Source organism: Conger conger, chromosome 16, assembly GCF_963514075.1.
Source record: "Conger conger chromosome 16, fConCon1.1, whole genome shotgun sequence".
NCBI classification, from domain to species: Eukaryota; Metazoa; Chordata; class Actinopteri; order Anguilliformes; family Congridae; genus Conger; species Conger conger.
Window position 1 is genome coordinate 37,346,298 of NC_083775.1, and position 20,065 is coordinate 37,366,362.

The following is a 20,065-nucleotide window of genomic DNA, read 5'->3' on the forward strand; positions in this document are numbered from 1 at the left end:
CAGCTTTGCCCCTGGAATCGAAAAGGAATAGTGGTTCAGTTGCCCGATGTCTCCCATCGACTGTGTGGAGACAGAAGCAGGAAAGAGTAACACTGTGAAAAGAGAAAAGAATCCCTATTTTAACCTGATCCATGTTGTCTGAAGTTTGAAAATGCATAGAATTATGTACATAAAGGTTTATAATAATAAAAAATTACATATGCAGTTCCATGAACAAAGCCTACGGTTAAAAGAAAGGATAGCTCAATTCCCAGATTTTAAAAATGAACTCTGAAAACGCCTTAGGCATACCGTGTGTGTGTTTCTTCTGCATGCTAATGCTAAAGCACAGTTCCTGCTGAGGTCTATGTAGAGACCTTGCCATCGAGTGTGTACATAACAGAGCTGTGCTCGAAATGGGACTACCCTGGAGCCAAGTCACCATCAGTACAATGGCGTAAATATCGTTTTTTCATCAAATCAAGTCCAGCCTGGATGTGGGCAGTCTTTTAAATATGTGTTTTCAGTGACCTCAGGTGGTTCTTTGACTCTGCACAGACTAGCCATCCCCAGGACCTCATATTTTTGGTTTAGTGGAAATTGGAATCACGGAATCTGGGTAAAAAAAAAAAAAAAAAATTGGAATTGAATATTTTTTGTAAATGATTAGATTAGTGGCATTTGCTGCTGTTTGAATTGACACGCCTGTGCGTCGTCATCTTCCCGTGCAAAGCAGAGTTTGGAGAGCATTGTGTAGCGGTAAGGCCCACATCCCTGGGAGAAGATGAAGGAGCTGCGGCTCTTCCTCATCGCCAGAGGCCAATGGGACCCCGTCACCGACTCCACATGAACAGGGGCGCATTTTGGCAACGGCAGTAGCCCACACGTTTTGTTGTTGTAGAGGGGAAAATGTGACGGAGAGGGGTGTCTTTTTCTCAAATACTCCTTACACTGATAATGTCGGGCTGCTTACAGTGCTGTGAGAAACAATTTGCCTCCTTCCTGATTTCCCCGATTATTTTGTATTTTTCCACACAGAATGGTTTCTCAAAATTTAATGTTAGAAAAAGGGAACACAAAACATATTTTTTAAATGACTATTTCTTTCAGGGGGAAAAAACTTATTTGCTGAAGAGTTCATAGGTTTGCCATGCCATGATCAAAGGAAACTCCAAAAGAGATGGGGTGTAAGTCTGGGAATATCAGTCTGCGAATATCAGTCTGGAAAGGGTTACAGGTCATTTCTAAGCCTCTGGGTCTCCACTGCACCACAGTGTAAGTGGTAAATGGTTGGCATTTATATAGCGCCTTTATGCAAAGTGCTGTGCAATTGATGCTTCTCATTCACCCATTCACACACACTCACACAGCGATTGGCTGCCATGCAAGGCGCCGGCCAGCTCGTCAGGAGCATTTGGGGGTTAGGTGTCTTGCTCAGGGACACCTCGCCACACCCAGGGCGGGATAGGACTGGCAACCCTCTGACTGCCAGAGGACTGCTCTTCCCTCCTGAGCCAACGTGGCCCCCGACTGAGCCATTATCTCCAATGGAGAACATTTGGGACAGTGGTTGGCCTGCCGAAATTCCTCCAAAACGGTGACATCTGATTCAGGAAATTACAGGCGATCCCAGAAGAACACCCAAACACCTGCACCCCTCTTTAGCCTCCGCTATGTCAATGTTCAGTAAGAACGGTTCCGTAAAACTCTACAGTAAGAAAGAGACTGGGCAAAGAAGGGATACTAGAGGGTAGCAAGGTAGAAACCACTGCCAACCAAAAGAAACACCAATACTCATCTCACAGTTGCAAGAAAGCACCTGGACGATCCCCAAGCCTTTTGGGATAATTAAAGCTCTGCAGCACCAGACGGTTTCCGGTTTTCCACGCCAGCTGAAAACGGGAAATGCTTCTAGTGAGAGAGCGCTGTTATGCTTTTCATGATCACTTTGATAAGGCACATTTCTGATGAATTGTATAGTGAGTTTCCCCCGCTTACAGTCATGTGCTCACACCTTGGTTAGTGCTGGGTGTTCTGGAAGCTCTGCGAAACCATTGACCCTACGAAGTGAGCCGGCCCTGATGGCCTGACGGCAGCGGACAGTAAAGCCAAACCGCTCTCACATTGTTGACCTTTGAATTTACACAGATGCAGTTCTAGCTTCATGGACCCAAGCTGATGTTACATCACTATTGAAAGCTGTGATCCATTTGAAATGAACAATTATCTCAAAACTCTCTACGTTGGCTAAGGTTATGGAGTCCTTAGTCTGATCTATACAGGTTAAAGTCATGCTTGTCTATGTCTTCACGTAAGTTCATTCCTGCCTCAGCTAGATTACAGTGAAACCATTTACCACTTTGCTTCTCCATCAACTTTGTCTAAACTCGTCCCTCTTTACCATGCTGCCCTATAAGATGCATCATCGTACCTTATATCACTTGCTAATTTGGACATCACTTGGTATACGTAGCACTGGCATATGCTAATTTATATGGCCATTCTTGGAAAGTTAACTACATGTTCAAAGTTCAAAGTTTTTATTCATTCAGTGTGCATATAACTCAAGACCTAATAACGGGCTGCATTTCAAGGTACCTGGTGTGCAGACAGAAGTTGACAAGGAGGGTGTTTTTACAGCCCCTTGTCTTGGAATGAGCTGCTGGTTCAGCTGAAGTTCGACACACTTATCTTCTTGGCTGCCTTTACATGAAAGATCTCAGAAATCCTAACTGTTGAATACGCCCGCTTACCCCTGCCTGTCTCACTTGGTCCATGTATGCATCTCTGTTTTTCTATTTTGTATGTGCCTGGCTACTTCCCCCCCCCCCCCCCCCCCCCGCACTCACAGAGAAGGGAGAGGGATAATTGTTGTGGTTTGAAGATGGTTGTTGCTGCTATTCCTTTCTTGACAGTTAGAAGCCTGGAATTAGGTGGTGGAACCAGTTATGAAATTTAGGGGGTCAATTACTTTTTCACTGGGGTGACATGGATGTTTGATAACTTTTCATTAAATCAATGAAACCACAATTAAAAATGTATCTTTATTTTTTTACTCTGGTTCCCTTTGTCTAATATTACATTTTGTCTAAAGATCTGAAACCTTTCAGTGTGAAAAAAATATGCAATAATAAAGAAAGTTAGGAAGGGGGCAAATACTTTTTCAAAACACTTAACCACTGTTCAATTACTGGAGGTATCTCGGAGTTGGTTTGGAACTGGATACGGAATGGAATGCAGAGTAATAGAAGGGATCTTATCTGAGCAGAGTATTGTGGGAAGTGGAGTCCCACTAGGGTCGGGCCCAGGACCACTGCTCTTCCGTTACATAAATGATCTTGACACGGACATTGAAAGTACATTAGTTAAATTTGCTGGTGATGCAAAACTGGGAGTTTTCTGTTTGGAACCTACTAAATTATAATTAATCTGTAAACCAGGCCAACAGGATGCTAGTATACATAGCCGGGAGTATTGAGTATAAATCTATGGAAGTTATACTCAAATTATACAATACCCTTGTCAGGCCACACTTCGATTTTTGTGTGCAGTTCTGGGGCTCGTACTACAAGAAAGTTATTGAGGGGCTTGTAAAAGGTTCAAAGAAGGGCAACCAGATTGATTCCTGCTGTAAAAGGTGAAAGTTGTGAGGAAACTCTTCAGATGCTTGATTTCTTCACGCTTAGCAAAAGGGGACTTAAGGGTGGATTAGCAAAGTGGACTACAAAAGATAATTCAAGTTGTGTTTGGTTAGCAGAATGAACTGCGCCTTCATCTGATACTAAACCATGAGGCCCATCCATGCACTAGAACAGAGCCTTCACAGATACCAGACCATGGGGCCCATTCGTGCACTTGGAACAGAGCCTTCACAGATACCAGACCATGGGGCCCATTCGTGCACTTGGAACAGAGCCTTCACAGATACCAGACCATGGGGCCCATTCGTGCACTTGGAACAGAGCCTTCACAGATACCAGACCATGGGGCCCATTCGTGCACTTGGAACAGAGCCTTCACAGATACCAGACCATGGGGCCCATTCGTGCACTTGGAACAGAGCCTTCACAGATACCAGACCATGGGGCCCATTCGTGCACTTGGAACAGAGCCTTCACAGATACCAGACCATGGGGCCCATTCGTGCACTTGGAACAGAGCCTTCACAGATACCAGACCATGGGGCCCATTCGTGCACTTGGAACAGAGCCTTCACAGATACCAGACCATGGGGCCCATTCGTGCACTTGAACAGAGCCTTCACAGATACCAGACCATGGGGCCCATTCGTGCACTTGGAACAGAGCCTTCACAGATACCAGACCATGGGGCCCATTCGTGCACTTGAACAGAGCCTTCACAGATACCAGACCATGGGGCCCATTCGTGCACTTGGAACAGAGCCTTAACCAGTACACGATCTAGGGGCCCATCCATAGACCTGGACAGTACCTTAACAGATGCCAGACAAGGGATCAAATCCATGCACTAGAACAGAGCCTTAACTGATATCTGTCCATGGAGTACATCAATACACAAGAACATTGTCTTAAGTCGGATACCATACCACATACCAGTCCATCCATCAGTATTAACTTCATCTTGCTGTTTTTCACCCCTCTGAAGAATGAACAAACTAGTTTTTGCACCCCACAGAACTCCCAAACACTCTCATCGTTGCAGGGGACAACCTGGGGGGGGTGGGGGGGAGCTATAATATATATATTTTTTTTGGTTGATTAACTGATTGTTGTCTGGAAATAAGAGTCTGTGGGCTTGTTCCTAACCTGTCGCTATAATTGTGTGAGCTGTTTTTTACATTTTTGCGTTTTTACATTTGTTCCGTTATAACGGTAGCACTGCAGCTGTAATTACGGTCATAATCCTCCCTGGCCCGGGCCTGATAGTGACATTCCCAAAATCTGCATTTTACTCAAATTCACTTGTGTTCTCAGGAAAACAATAACTTTAAAATGTCAACAGTGACATCTCATACAAGACCGCTCCCCTTAGTGATCACATTATCGCAACATTGCCACAGCGAGCAATTCTGACAAATGTAGCTTTAATTCTGTTTTAGCCTCCTGTTGACCACTTGTTGTGGAGGAGGTCATTCGGAATGTAGTTTTTACCAAGGCCAACGTACCGCATTAATACTCGCCTTTTTTTAAATCTTTAAAAAAAATCTTTTTTTTGTGCTTTTTTTTTGCTTTTACCGCGTGCTTGTATGTTTTTAGATGTTCCAATTTTAATTAGCTACAAAACAAAAATGACATGCACAGAAAACAAATCAAATGCATAATCTTTAAAAAAAAGCTATCAGCAGTGTGACATCTTGTTTTAAACTTCTTACTGAAATGAAATGCTTTCTCTTTGAAACTGCTATCAACAGCTGTGTAAATATTATGATCTAGAAATAATACAAATGTCAGACACCGAAGACGATCTTCAAAGAAACAGGAGTAATTGCTTTGCTGTGTGTTCCGGTCCTTGCCTGTTGTAATCTTTGAAAACACAGTATATTTATTTTCCTGTGTTTTGTCTTTCTTTCTCTGTGTAAAAAAATCCAGAATTCTGCATTAACGCATCATGCATTAAGTCCTGCTTATTGAAGTTCATATTTGAGTTAAAATGTTTAAATGTACATAAGAGCTGATGCTTTATGTCATTTCTTGCTTGATTTTAAAATGCTGCATTGTGAATGTCTTAAATGTTGTTTTGCCATATTAGTCATATTTCAGTCTCTGAGTGAAACACAAATGTTTGTTTATTTATTTATTCATACATAGTTGCGTATTTAGCAACTGAAAGAATTATTCCCCACCCTGGAGTTTCGATGAAGAGCACTAAAGAGGTTTGACTCCTAATACTAACTTTTTTTTTTTTTTTCTCTCCCTTGTTTTCATGGCATGAAGACTGCAGGCCAAACTGTAAGGTAAGACAGACCAGCTCTGTACTTCTGCCGTCGTCTCGTCTGTGTTCCTTTCTCCTCCCCGTGCACCAGTGCACCACCGGCTCGCTCGCCTTGATTGATTTTTGTGGGGCCTCAGACTTCGCTGTCGTCCTGTGCCCCGTCATATTCCGGTAGTCAACAGTAACCCGATGCAAGGCCTCCGGGGTTCCGGGGGCTTCTCCCGGAGACCGCCTGTCCAGGCTGAGCTCAGAGGAGGACATGGCTCCAGGGAGGACATGGCTCCAGGTCGCATGCAGGGGAGGAGAGCAGGGCTGTCAATTTCCCTGAGAATAGTCGTCGAATGTGACTACACGGAAATAATCAATAGCCAAACGATAGTCGACTTCGTACATATTGAACTACCAAAGAAAATATCGCGTAGAATTACCAGGCCGTTAAATGCGTCGCTGACGAGAGGGACACGGCCGATATAAAACAGTCATAGCGCTGCGCTTCATGGCAAAATCATACAGCAGTTATGTTTGGCCATAATCAAAGAAAACTGATGAAAATAAATGCCAAGTCACACAATTGACAATACCATTTTATAGACAAACAGTGGCAAAATGGCCAATATAACATACCAACAATTGCAAAATACCATTTCATAAGTGATCTTAATTGGTAAAGATGTCAATACATGCAAAAAAATTTATTTACGGCATATAAACAATGAAAAATTTATAACAATAAATGGCAAGAATAAAATAACCAGCCTCAGTGTCTCTTTCGTGCTGCAATACAATTTTATTTTTTTAAACATCGCTTTTTAAGTGCTGAGTAATTATCTTCATCCACCGTTTGTCTTTTGAATTTATTGCTTTTTGAAAGGTCCCATATTTTGGTAAATGACATTTCTGTTGCTATGTGGATTATAAAGGAGTCGTAGGTGCTATACAAACACTGTGAAAGTATCAAAACGCCCAAATAAATCCACCCAATCCGTATTTAGAAACTGTGCTTTTAAAGAAGTCGTTCGTACGTTCGGACTTTCATAACTTTATGACGCCACAGCTATTCGCTGATTTGTATATCCAGGCACTCGGCACAGACGGCATTCAGTTCATTCCGGAGCTTGCCAGCCAATCAGAACAGGTTCACTAATATCAATGAGCCTTATAGACACAGTCACTAAAACAGTCTGTTCTAGGTAAAGCTCATGAGAGGCGCTGGAGAATGGAAAACTGGATAGCGATTGTTTTTGGCACTTAAAACCACACAGATGTGTTTTTGTGTGTTATCACGGCCTATAATAAAACACTGCAAAGGTGTACTGTATGGGACCTCTAAAATCTTTGGTAGTGTATTAAAATGGCAAAGGTAGGCCTCCAAGCCCGATGCGGATGGCATTTTTCTTGTCTTATGTTGACACACTGTTGTGGACAACCGTTGTGATTTGTGCAAACCCCCGTCCAGGCATACTGTTGTATAAAAATAAATTTTTAAAAAGTCATAGCATAGGCAGTGCCCCCTAAAGACTGGAGTCGCAGCTGAGCGCAGCGGAGCGGAGCGGAGCACGTGGAGAGGGCGTCTCCGGGGCGGGCGCGCCGCAGGGGCCGTGGGCTCAGTGCGGCGGCTCACGGGAGCATACGGAGCGCCGCGCGCGCTCCCCCTTCACGGCGTGCAGCCCGGGAGTCTGACTGCAGATGGGTAGATAACACCACACCCCGCTCGGGAGGGACTCTGTGGCTAAAGTCTAGTGCAGCGAAACCATTACAGGATTAAGAGCTACTGACTGAACTGTGCCGCCTGTAAAAAGCAGAGGTAATTTCTCCTAGGCCCTGGTGATCCATGTAATATTGGTCCCCCCCCCTTCCCCCCAGGCCGTTGTGACAGGCCTACGGGCGCATCTGCTCCCTCTCTCAGGCACGGACTTTAACTTTCATCATTTTTATAGCGCATTTCATACAAATGATTATAATCCAATGCGCTTCACAGACCGTAAAATAACCGTTACCAAGAACAAATCACAACGGAACCATCGCAGTGAGACACCAGAGCAGTTGGCGCCCGCAGTAACACACTCCAGTCTCCTGACGGTGTCAGCTTTTTGTTGTGTGTTTTGTTGTCGTCTCTAGTTGGCCAGTGTCTGTCACCAGTGTCTGTCTCCCCGGCTGGCTGTGTGCTAACTCTGCCCTTGTGTTCTCTCTTCGTCTCTTGTCACCAGTTTGTCCCCGGTGACAAGTACAGGGCGTGTGTCAAAGTGATTCGGCCCATCGCCCCCGGAGAGGAGATCACCTGTTACTACGGCGACAGCTTTTTCGGCGAAGATAATGAAATGTGTGAATGCAGCACATGTGAGAGGTGAGGGAGGAGATGTGAAGGGCCGTGTCTCCATCGCTTTGCTGTTGAACCATTTCCTTTCGCATGAACTCATTAATGCCCGATGACTAATGCATTTTTGCGGTCCACATGTCCATGTTCAGGTTTTATAATGCCTTATGGTGTCCCTTCTGTGTTTTTTCTGTTGTGTGTGCATGTTCACTGCTGCCTCGGGTCTTTTCAGGAAAGGAGAGGGATTCTTCAGGCACAGAGAAAGACAGCCGGTTTCTGAGGACCCAGGAGATGTCGCTGGGCAGAAGTACAGCTTGAGGGAGACAGACCTCCGACTGAATCGGGAGAAAGGGAACTGTACCCCGGGGTCTATCCCTGCGCCCATAAGCACAGGTAGTACTTTCTTACTGTACACATTCTACTGACTCATTGTCTCTGTAAATTCACTTTGGTGGCCAAGATGTGCTTGTCAAATCTTGCCATCTCAGTTAATATCATGAATATCCTGTTTGTTGTATGTATATGTACTTCTAGGTACACTATATACACTCACCGAGCACTTTATTAGGTATTTATTAGACTCCTGACCCGGATCTACATGATTGTATGCATTGCACTGCTGCCAAACAATTGGCTGATTAGACAATCGCATGAATAAGTAGGTGTAATAAAGAAAAAATGTTCCTAATAAAGTGCTCGGTGAGTGTATGTGGCATATGTCCCAGTCAGACTGAGCAAATTCCAGATTTCAGTGCCTCCTTTCAGTGCCACTTTAAAATACATTGCCTGAGCGGCCAAATTAAATATCAAACTTTCCTCTGCCCCCTGGTGCTCCAAAATGGGAGTTACAGGCAGCAGAAGCATCCAATCCTGGCTGCACTGGCTCACCAGTACGCTCGCTCAGTCAGGGAGAGCAGGTACATCTAGCAAGCTAACTCAAACTCAAGCGGTCAAATGCCCAATTCAAATGGTCTTATTCCAGTGATTTGTATTTATTTATGATTAAAATGGTTAAATATATTGAACATATTGATACAGTTAATATACTAAACGGTAAAATGAAGTGTGGCTGCGCAGTGAGGAGCCGTGTGCTGGCGTGGTGTAGGGTGAATCTGCTCATCTGGGGGCCGTTTGGCAATTTTCGCATTAATGGATGAGATTAGAATTAGGGCTTGGTGCTAGTGCTAAAGTACAAAAGCTGATATCAGCACTCGTATCAAAGGCTGGTGTGATGTAACGGTCAAACTGCGGCCGTTGGAAATGTTTTGGAACTTGCGTGCAAAATGCTTAAAGAGGGTATCAGGTGATATTGTTGCCTGACTGAGGAATTTTGTAGGTATTGTTTTAATACCAGTATTGGCAAAATATAAACGATACCCATCCCTAATTCAGATATAGCTTAAGTTCCTCATAACATTGTGGGTATTTTTCAATGAATTTATTGAATGTTAATTCAGTTTATGATTTGACTGACATGAAATAGAATTGATTCTAACCCTGATACCAGCTGATGTTTACTTAAATCTGTTTAGGGTGGCCTGTAGCGTAGTGGTTAAGGTAAATGACTGGGACACGCAAGGTCGGTGGTTCTAATCCCGGTGTAGCCACAATAAGATCCGCACAGCCGTTGGGCCTTAACCCTACATTGCTCCAGGGGAGGATTGTCTCCTGCTTAGTCTCATCAACTGTACGTCGCTCTGGATAAGAGCGTCTGCCAAATGGCAATAATGTAATGTTCATTCTGCTTTGTCTTAACTACACAGGATTATTTTGTGGAAGGAGCTAATATTCCATAATGATCACAGTTATCTTTTTTTTTTTTTTTTTAAGTATCTGTCTTTCTGTGTTGTATAAACTACAGTCTTGCTAAATGGAGGTTTTAATGTCTCTACCCTGTTGGTTGCAGCTCTTTCCCCAAGATTTCCCCTGTCCCAGAAGATGAAGAAAAACGTTCATGCAATGAGCAACAGGACAAGAAGGAAAAACAGAGGCAGACCCGATGAGCAAGAGAGTGGAGAACAAAAGCATACCTTGGTGATCCACTCTCTGTCGCATGTCGTGTTGAAGGACCTGAGGGTGTGTCTGCACCGCTGTCCCGCTGACTTGCTCTTGAAGTTCAGGCGGTCCACCAGTGGAGGGAAGTACTCGACCTGCCCGTCCAAAACGGCAACGCCCGAAGACACAGAGACGCAAGGTGGGCCCGCGACCCCTCTGGCCCCAGGCAGAGACGAGGGCGGGAAGGAGAACGAAAGCACTTTTAATCATAAACCAGCACCTGAGCTGAATCCGCAGCCTTTCACCCTTGGCCCTGCTCCACGTGAAGACAGGATCGATGGGCAGAACGGGCGTAAGATCAGCCAGCTGGAGAATATTAAACTGGTGGACACGGCGCCACTTACTGTACAATCGGTGAACTCCCCTGTCACGAGGAACATGGACAGAAATCAGTGTGCAGGTTCTAATGCCGGCTCACAATCAGCTGTTCACAAAGTTCTTGTCACAAATAAAAGGAACAGAGCCAAGTCGGCCGTTATGAGAGAAAGCAGCAACCGCCCTTGTGCCGCGGGGGGGATTTGTAGCAGTAGCATTAACAATGGCCTTGGTTACACAAATGGCGTTGACTGTGGTAAAACAGATGCTGTGGATATTGCTGTCAAAGCTTCTTCTAGTGAAAGCGACTGCATTACTATCGCTAATACCAGATCCAGCAGTAGCGTGTGCTATATCATTAACCGAATATACACTGGAGTAGGGGAGTCAAAGAGCAGCGAGCTGCAGCGTGCAGGCTCTCCGCCTGTCGACGGGGGGAAGGATCAACGGGACGCACGCACCCGGGGGACTGATGACGCACCGCAGGACTCAAAATGCAAATCTGAGGAAAGCGGTAACGGCAAAAGTGTCTCCGTCGACTCCGGACACCTGGAATGTAGAAATGAAAATTGCGGCACAAACCCGTGTCAGCTTGTCGCCGCTCTTGCCACTGTTCCCGCTCACTCTGTCAAGTCCCACAACTCGTCCGCCCTGTCACCCTACGGCCAGTCTCTTCTGTTTGGGTTAATGCAGTATCTGACTGTGGATGTGGTTAGGATATCCTCTCCAGAAGGTAAGGAACCAGGACGGGTAGTTGAGGGTGAGCAAGAGGGGGGTGTCGGTGGGAAAGAGGAGAAAGCTGAAGTGGGAAATGGGACCGTAGAGGAGGGAAAGACTGACGTTAAAGATTCCAAACCAAGTTCCAAAAGAAAAGGCAAGGCCCGCTCCAGACCCAAAAGTAAGAGAGGGGTAAAGGTGGTATGTGTCGGAGCGGCATGTTGCCAAGGTGAAAGTAGCAACGGGGGATCTGAAGAAGTGACAGGGTTACAGCCGGTAGTGCAGGAGAAAGTGGGAGAAGAAAAAATCGAAACCATGGGAGTTAAAGGTGAGGAGGGTGTAAATGGAACCGAGGACAATGCAGAAAGTGGTGACAGGAGGGAAGACCTAATCCAAGAGAGTGCTACGACGGTGACAGTGGAGACGGGTGGGGAGGAGGAGGCCAACAGTCAAGGGGTTGAGGAGCAAGGGGAGGAAGATGGCAGAAAGCAGGAGGAGAAAAATAGTGAGAAAGGTGAGAAAGATAGGGGGGACAAGAATGATGGAAAAAATAATAGTTTAATTGCAACCACAAATATAGCAGAAGACAAAGAGAAGGAAAGCACAGTAGACAAAGAGCAGGAAGTTACAGAGGAGAGAGAAGGAGCGAAGGGGAAAGGACAGCCAATCGTTCGGGGCAGAACTCTGAGGAAGGGCATGTGGATGAACGTGAATCGGGAAGTTGGGAAAAGGGCAAAAGTAGAAAAAATCAATAAAAAGGTTTGTTTGAGAGATCAACCTGAAGAGGGGCACTCAAAAACCACTTGCAGCCAGATTTTGGAGAGTATTGTTATTAAGGAGGTGAGGATTCTTCTCTCTGATGTCCTTGGGAAGAGAAAAGAGAGACACGGGAACGTGACGGGGGCCGGGCAGGCTGAAACTCCAGGCCCTGAAGAGAGGAAGGATGCTCAGGGAGAGGAGGGAAATGGAGAAGAGAAGACAAAGCTGCTGGAGAAAGGCAAACCAGGAGGAAGAGGAAAGGAGAGTGTGAGCAGCAGGCCAGCAAGGAGAACACTGAGAAATAAAGTACAGGAAAAGGAGAAGAACTCACTCACAAATCTGACGAGTGCAGGGAAACTTATAAAGCAGAATGCCCTGCAGCAAGAACTGCCTCAAATTATTAAAAACCTTCCAGCGCACTGTGTGATTTCAGCTGAACCAATATCACCTAAGCCAACACTTTCAGTCCCAGAGCAACCTGCCGCTGAAAAGGCTGGTCTAAAACGAGGTCCGGATCTCATTCCACAGGCACAGAACCAGGCTCGGATTCCATTAAAGAAAAGGATGTCTCTACAAGCAATGGCTATGAAATATGAACAGAGCTTAAATTCAGCTGTATTAGAAGTCCCATCAGAGAGGGTAACGGAACAACCAGAGCAAAAGCTGGACCCTGATTCAAAAACAATGGAGGAAATGAAAGTACAAACTGAATTATCAAACAACGATTGTGGAAAAGCAGAGGAAAAAAGTGAAAATGGCACAACTCATTCCCATTGTAAGGCAGCGAAGCCTGACAGCGCGCCGAACAAGGCAGCCTTAATTAGAACCTCACGACAAAGCTCAAAGCTCAGACGGCTACATTCTGTGGCAAACGGAAAAGAGCATGTCCAAACAAGCCAAGACCAGACAAGTGTAAGAGCTAGAAAGGCAGAGCAGGAGGCAGGGGGCAGTGAGATAGATGGGCAGAATAAAGACCTAAGCATGGCAGCAGTGTTTCCAGGTGGAGGGGAAACAGATGGAATAGCGAATACCTCAGTAGAGACGGAGCAGAGGAAGGGGACAGAGTCTGGGTGTCAGGAAAACAAGACTGACAGCGAAAAGGAAGTGAGGGAAGAATCTGGCAAGCACATAGAGGAAGTGGACATAAATTCCACACCGGTGATTGATGGTTGCGTGGACCAAAGGATGCCATCTTCAGAGACTCAGATGGCGGGTCCAGAACTTGTAGAAGAGTCTACATCAGATAAGCTCACTGCAGCTCAGCATAGTACTCCGCAGGATAATGAAATAGTTATGGAAAGAGAAGAGGAGAAGCAAACCGAAGTCCAGATTTTGTCTGCCTTTCAAGATTGTCTGGAGAGGGATGATGATCAGAACAGTAACTTGAGAATTCGCCTGAAGAGAAAGAGAGGAGAGGAGTGGGAGATGGAGAGAACTGAGGAGGAAGATATGTTGACGGGCACAAGTTCTCCAACTGAAATTCAGCTTTTTGAGCCTTTTCAGGCCCTCCTGGACTCTGTTTCCATTTTAAACCTTGAGATAGAGAGAGAAGTGAGAGCGGAGATGGCCTTGGAACATGAAGTGGAAGCTAAAAAAGCTACAGAGGAAGGGTGGGCAAAGGAGGCAGTGCTGAAAACGGTTGAGACTGAGAGTCCAAGTCTGGATGAGATAATTGACAAAATGGGTGAAGAAGTGGCAGAACAGAGGGGTGAAGGTTTAGGAGAAGGAAGAGAAGTGGGGGCTGTGAGTGAAGAAGACATAAATTGGGGGGTTGGCGCAATACAGCAGGCTTGGGGAGAGGGAGGGAATATGAGCGAGGGTAGTGCGCATGGAGGCGTAATGGAGAGCGATGCTGCTAGCATGGAGGGTGCGGTTGAAACCAAATTGGCGGATGGGGAAGGAAAAGAGATGAAGCCTGAGGCGAGTGATAGAAACTATGAAGGAGGGGAGGCTAACGGTGCCAACGGAGAAGTAGAGAGCAGGCCACTTATGAGAAAACATTTCAAGGTGGAAGTGGAGGACAGTGATGAAGAGCTGGGGGGAAGGGTTTTGCATGAAGACGGAGGGGACCAAGCCTTGCCGCGAATCAGATTGCGCCGAATGGCGGAAGGGGAGTGGGCTGTGGAGACTGAGGACAGGGAGTGGAATGATGGAGGGAGAGTTTTCCCAAGGGGGACGAGTGGGAGTGAGCGTGAGGCGGTGGGAGATGCTGCAAGAAGGCAGAGACGGCACACATCGTATATCCAAGAGGGACAATTTGGGGGAATCGTGAAATTCCACAAGCCAGAAGAAGACGAATGCTCACCACCGTGTTCTCGCCTCAGAAGGAAAGTTAAACAGAAGCGACGGAGAGGCGTCCCTGCTGGCCCTCTGAAAACCGAGTCATTCGGCCTCCCGCTGTCTCTCTCGCCCCTGTCTCTCAACTCGCCTCACCACAGCTCGCCCGAAGATCCTCTGTCATCTGAGCCTCAGAACTGGAGACGGATGGGGAGGGAGAGGAAGATGGTTGAAATCCGGAAGGTGAGAAAAATACGACCGAAGCAGAGCAGAGCACTGAGGAGGAGGAGGAGGCGGCGGAGAGAGGTCAGGAGGTCTGCTGGTCCCGGCCAGAGCCTCCTCCAGATCAACCAGGGCCTCTCCACAGTCCCCACATTTGAAGCATCAAACCAAGCACAGATCTCTGAAAGAAGCATTCCCAATGACACCAATTCTACCTCTCAGCCCCAGCCTAAAGCTCATTCTCCTCTCTTCTCATTGATTGAGGGGTCACTCCTTAACATTGAGTCCAACAGCACAAACTGTTGTGAAGATCTCCTAGACTTCCAGACTTTAAACTTGGAAGGCTATTACCATCTTCCTCATCAAAGTAACTTCCAAAATGCTCTTAATGCATTTTGCCAAGACCAGGAAGAAAACCATTCGGATTCCTTCAATAGTCCTTTCTCCCAAACACCTTCCGAAACATGGCATCCAGGCACTCCATATCTCGACACACCAAGTCCAGGAAGCAACTTCAGTTCAGGTGCAGATCTGCAGAGTTTCCCAGATTTCACTTGCCCTAAGGGTGTCTCACTCTCTTTAGGTGAGGACCACACATCCACCAAAGATACATTGTCTTTTAATGCACTTGGTTTCACAGCCGTCTCTGAAGCTGGAGCACAGGGCACCCATCCCACATTGAATTTCTGTCCTGATAAAAATCAACAAGCCCTCCACGCAAAGGCAGACTCTAAAACCCGGCAATCTCTCGCTGACAAACATCAGAGCTCCAGCAAAGAGTTGTTCATGTTTGGCACTTCGGCCAGTCCTGGGTGTGCTGCTCCTAGCTTGCTGTCTCACGATTCGCAAGTCAATCGACTCAACTACAGCTTTACAGGTTCTGCCCAGTCTGCTTGTGCCAAAGTCCAGCCTGAATCCCAGAACAAAAGCATTCAGCCTTTCCACAGCATCAGCACCGCAACGAAACAGGAACTCTTTTCCACCAGCCACACAACTCCAAGCACATTCAGTGTCGGGGCTCCGAGTTTTCAAACAAAGTCCTTTAACTCACCAGCAGGGATTAACTCCTCTTCTTTCCAGGAGTCGCATGCAGTCGGCCACGGAGAACCATTTTGCTGCACCTATGGCAAAAATACAGGCCTGTTTGAAAGCTCCAGTTATTTGGGCAACCACTGCAAAGATGCAGGTACTACACTGGGCAACCCCAGCCTGCCATACAAGCCTTCAGGCCCAAAGCCTGGGTACATTGACCCAGGAAAAAATCGCATCGGTTACCAAGCCTCAAACCCCAGCATTGCATGTCACCAAGGAGGATATCCAGAGTATGACAGAGGTAATGTTAATTACGAAGCAACAGACTATTCAAACAAACCTCTCTCCCATGGTGACAGAATTCACCCAATTTACTATGTGACCACCAGTAAAGAGACGATGGCCTTTAATAAAACACCTCCTGATAAATCAAGTCTTTGCTGCAATTTGTCAGACCGAAACATCTCCACTTTCCACAAGTCCTTCTGTCCCTTCAGCGCAGTGCATCAAAGTTACACCATACCTCACGGCAAAAACTCAAATCAAGGCAAGTTGGAAAGTTTGCCACTCTCTCAGAACCCCCATTCCAGCTGTACTCCGTCTGCCCTTCCCCAACATAGGGGGCCACTGTCTTTCTCCAAGTCCCCCGCTTTCACGCAGTGCGACCCCTTTGTCTACAGCTCATCGGAAGCTATGGGCAAACCGCAGTCCGTGCCTCAGCATAGTGGCCCAGACGTGGCCCGTAAACCCTCCGATCAACATGCGTCCGCGAGCAAGTCTCACCCCTGCAGCCAGGCCTCCCCGTACGTGTTCAACTTCACTGGCGACCACTCGGTGACTCTGGGCTATAAAGACGGAGGGGAGTATATGAATTACTCAGGGGCCATGCCGAGCAGCTACACCTACCGCTGCCTAATGGAGCCCTCCGGGACGCAAGGGCGGCTGGTGCTGGAGCCGTGCGGCCCCGTACCTTTAAACTGTCCCCCCTCCGCGCCCCTGGGTGCCTTCGCAGGCCTGAGGGGTGACATGGATGTACAGGGTAAGAAGGACCCGCAGCAGTCCGGCCAGGGCTCCTCGCACGCCGGCTCTGCCCACAGCTCTGTGTCCTCCCACCCCCTTGGCTCTGTTCACACAGACAGGAAGCCCAAGAGACTTAGACTGGTGGTGACTGATGGCTCGGTGGATCTAGACCTACAGTACACCGACTGATCGTCTGGCTATCTAGGCTTTAAAAAAAGACTCAACTAGTTCAAACCTCCCGTGTATTTATTTGCTGTACTTGTAAGACCAGGAGTTTACGTCACGGCCGCACAATAGTACTGTTCGTTTTTCAATACGAGTCATTTCTGCCTGAGCCTTTTCTTAAAAAAAAAATAATAATAATAATAAAAAAAGTGTGCACAGGTTGTTTTCTTTTCCCATAATAAATCAAATCGGTTTTATTTTCGCCCCAAAATCTATTTAAAAAAATGTGGTCACATCCCTGTAAAAGAGATGTGTGTATTTAAAATGATTACTACTGGTGAAATCATAAATTAAAGTTCAAGGATGAAGGGCTAAAGCTTGGATAGTATGTGATGGATTGTGCGTCTCCCTGTGCAAGGTGTGATGCACTTTATACCCACGAGGAAGGCGTAAGATATTCGATGTTGTTATTTAACATCCATTTTTGAGGTAGGAACACAATTCTCTCCTGACCTGGCATAGCAGAATGTAGCCACATGGTGGGGTAGTTGTACACATTAAGTGAATATATGTACCCTCATTAAATGTATTTAATTCCGTTCTCTTTTTTTAATACAACGTAATTTTTATATACAGTTAAGTGGTCATTGAATATTTACATGTATCAGAGAAAGGGTGTTTGTGTGTGTATGCATGTTTATGCATACTGTGTGTGCGTGTATGTATACATGTATGTGTATACTTTGCGAGTGATTTTGTGTGTGTGTGTGTGTGTGTGTGCACATTGCCTTACGAAATGAGATGAAATGAAAGGAGCAGTCAGCGAGGCAGTAATTGTTGTGTATTATTAGTGTAGTTGAAAAGGCCCGGTTGATGGGAGCCTCTCTGAGGGGCTGTGTGAATGCACTGTAAATGCACATCTGGGCTACTGTACAGGAAGCCAGGCCGACAGGCGGGATGCAGCTCTGAATGGCTTCTTAAACCTTTCGGGGGAGGTGAGGGGTGAAAATGGAAATGTTCTCCACCCATTACAGAACCTCAACGTTGGATCTCCTGCAAGCCCTTGTAATTACAGAAGCTCTTAAGCACACCGTCTCTGCTTTGTGTAAAACACTCATTAAGGGGTGGTGAAGGTGTATCCGTTGACGTTCTGGTAATGCCAAGCTAGCTTTTTTTCTTGTTGTGGTTACGTTTGTTTGATCGCATCTGTAGCTGAAGAAGGCAGTCAGACTTTGCTGACAGTACCAACTGTTATTGTTTCCAAGTGTAAATGGCTGAGCAGAGTGCTGATGTGTAGATCATTAGGCAGCATTGTTTCACATGTATTTGTAATACATGGCTTGTGTTTGTCCCTGCTGTACCCATATTCAGTTATAAATGGATAGTGAAATGGTTGGCGGATGTTAGTTACATAATAGTGTGCAGAACCCAACCAGAACATGAGACTCGGGAGAGAGGACTGGAATGAGAGGGATTTGTGATACTGTTTTTTTTGTTTTGTTTTACTTTTGTTTTTTTTTATAAATAAAAAACAAAACGGTCCCGACATGACACTTTGTTTAAATTAAGCTGGGCAGTGTGTATGTATACATGTGTTTTTGTGTTTGTAGTTGAGACAGGAAAAAATGGCCAATTTATTATTTATTTCAATATCTCTGGTCTTAATAAATGGTGCTTTAATATAACTTAAATGTAATAAACTGATTGTATATGATATGAAGTTAACGGTAATGGGTAAAAAAAATAAAAATGAAAAAAAAAACCTTTTTTTCCTGTACTTTTCCGGAAAAAAAATGGTGTCCAATTTAGTGTATATCCCAGGAAAGCTAATTTTTAGGGTAATTGGTGGGGATGTATGTTCAAAGCCTTTTGTAAGTGATAAACTGGAGGACCGATCCTTTCTAATGTTCTGCTGTAAAATAATACATTGGAAAAATTAAAGTTTAAACATGTTTGTTACCATTTTGAGTAATTGTGTGGTTGTATGCACAGATCTCACTCCCCCCTTGTTCTCCTTTTACTGGCCTTTTCACTCCTCCCATTTCCCCCATTTCAGCCTAATGATGGCTTGCTTCACTGATAGTGACAGCTCTTTGGATCTCATATTGAGAGTTGACAGCAACAGATTCCAAATGCAAATAGCACACTTGAAATGAACTCTAGACCTTTTATCTGCTCCATGGTAAATGATATAATGAGGGAATAACACACACCTGGCCATGGAACAGCTGAACAGCCAATTGTCCCATTACTTTTGGTCCCTTAAAAAGTGGGAGGCACATATAGAAACTGTTGTAATTCCTACACCGTTCACCTGATTTGGATGTAAATACCCTCAAATTAAAGCTGAAAGTCTGCAGTTAAAGCATATCTTGTTTGTTTCATTTCAAATCCATTGTGGTGGTGTATAGAGCCAAAAAGAGGAGAATTGTGTCGATGTCCCAATATTTATGGACCTAACTGTATATATATATTTTACCTCTGTCCTCAGATTTCCTTTTTTTCCTCCTTTCAGCCCATCTGTCAATTCCCCATCTCTGCTCCTCTCTCTCATCCCCTCGCTCCAGTCTGTGACCCACTTCTCTCCCCCACCCCCACCCCCCCCCCTGCGGCGAGCGAGGGGTTAACTCCGAAGGCAAGTGGGACAGATTTCTCCATAAGGAGGCCAGGGGCAGAGTGGAGAAGTGTTTTCAGTGCAGACTGAAATCCTGAGTGCTTTCTCGACTCCTCGAGAAGGGGCGGGGTGGGACTGACGCGCGGATGCGCACCCTCACACTCCTGGGCCTGTCCGAGGGCGCCCCCCTCCAGCGCCCCCCCCCCCCCCCCCAAATCAATTAAACAAGCCTGCAAAAACAGGTGGTCGCGGGCAGAGGTGCCAGTGTCAGCGTCCCGTCTGAACAGGGCCGGGCACCTGAGCAGGGCCTCATGCTGAACGACAGGCCTCGGCTAAACGCTCCCCCGAGGGACACTCGAGTCCCTCACCGGCGCACCGGCCTTCTTCCTATGACTCGTGCTCGAGACCGCATTATTGCCCATGGCCAGTACAAGGCTCCACGGCGCAATGGTTACACATTTAAAACCGAGATGTACACGATACAAGAAAAATAAATCCCTTCTATTGCAACCAACGTGAACAAGAGAATGTTGGGCACGTGCGAGAAAGTCCTAATAACGGACATTTTGGGATTCATTTTAAAAATAGCCTTAATTTTTTTTTTTTTTTTCTCAATCATTACAAGTATTTCTATATGGATAATGGACAGCTATTAACATTAGCAGTACTGTTGTCTCATTTAC

General features: G+C 45.9%; 1 protein-coding gene across 3 annotated transcripts in view; it reads left to right on the forward strand.

The window, feature by feature from the left end:
• Window positions 1–18,730, forward strand: part of kmt5c (lysine methyltransferase 5C) — a 40,377-nt gene extending 21,647 nt beyond the window's left edge. For 2 of the 3 annotated variants that reach the window (XM_061223950.1, XM_061223951.1), the window contains 4 exons: window positions 5,895–5,914; window positions 8,100–8,236; window positions 8,439–8,599; window positions 10,113–18,730. In XM_061223950.1, the coding sequence (XP_061079934.1) occupies window positions 5,895–5,914; window positions 8,100–8,236; window positions 8,439–8,599; window positions 10,113–16,792 (6,998 nt within the window). In that variant the 3' untranslated portion in view covers window positions 16,793–18,730. Of the gene's footprint in view, window positions 1–5,894; window positions 6,754–8,099; window positions 8,237–8,438; window positions 8,600–10,112 lie in introns of those variants that run through there. The other variant, XM_061223952.1, reaches the window with a different exon arrangement.
• The last annotated feature ends 1,335 nt before the right edge of the window (window positions 18,731–20,065 follow it).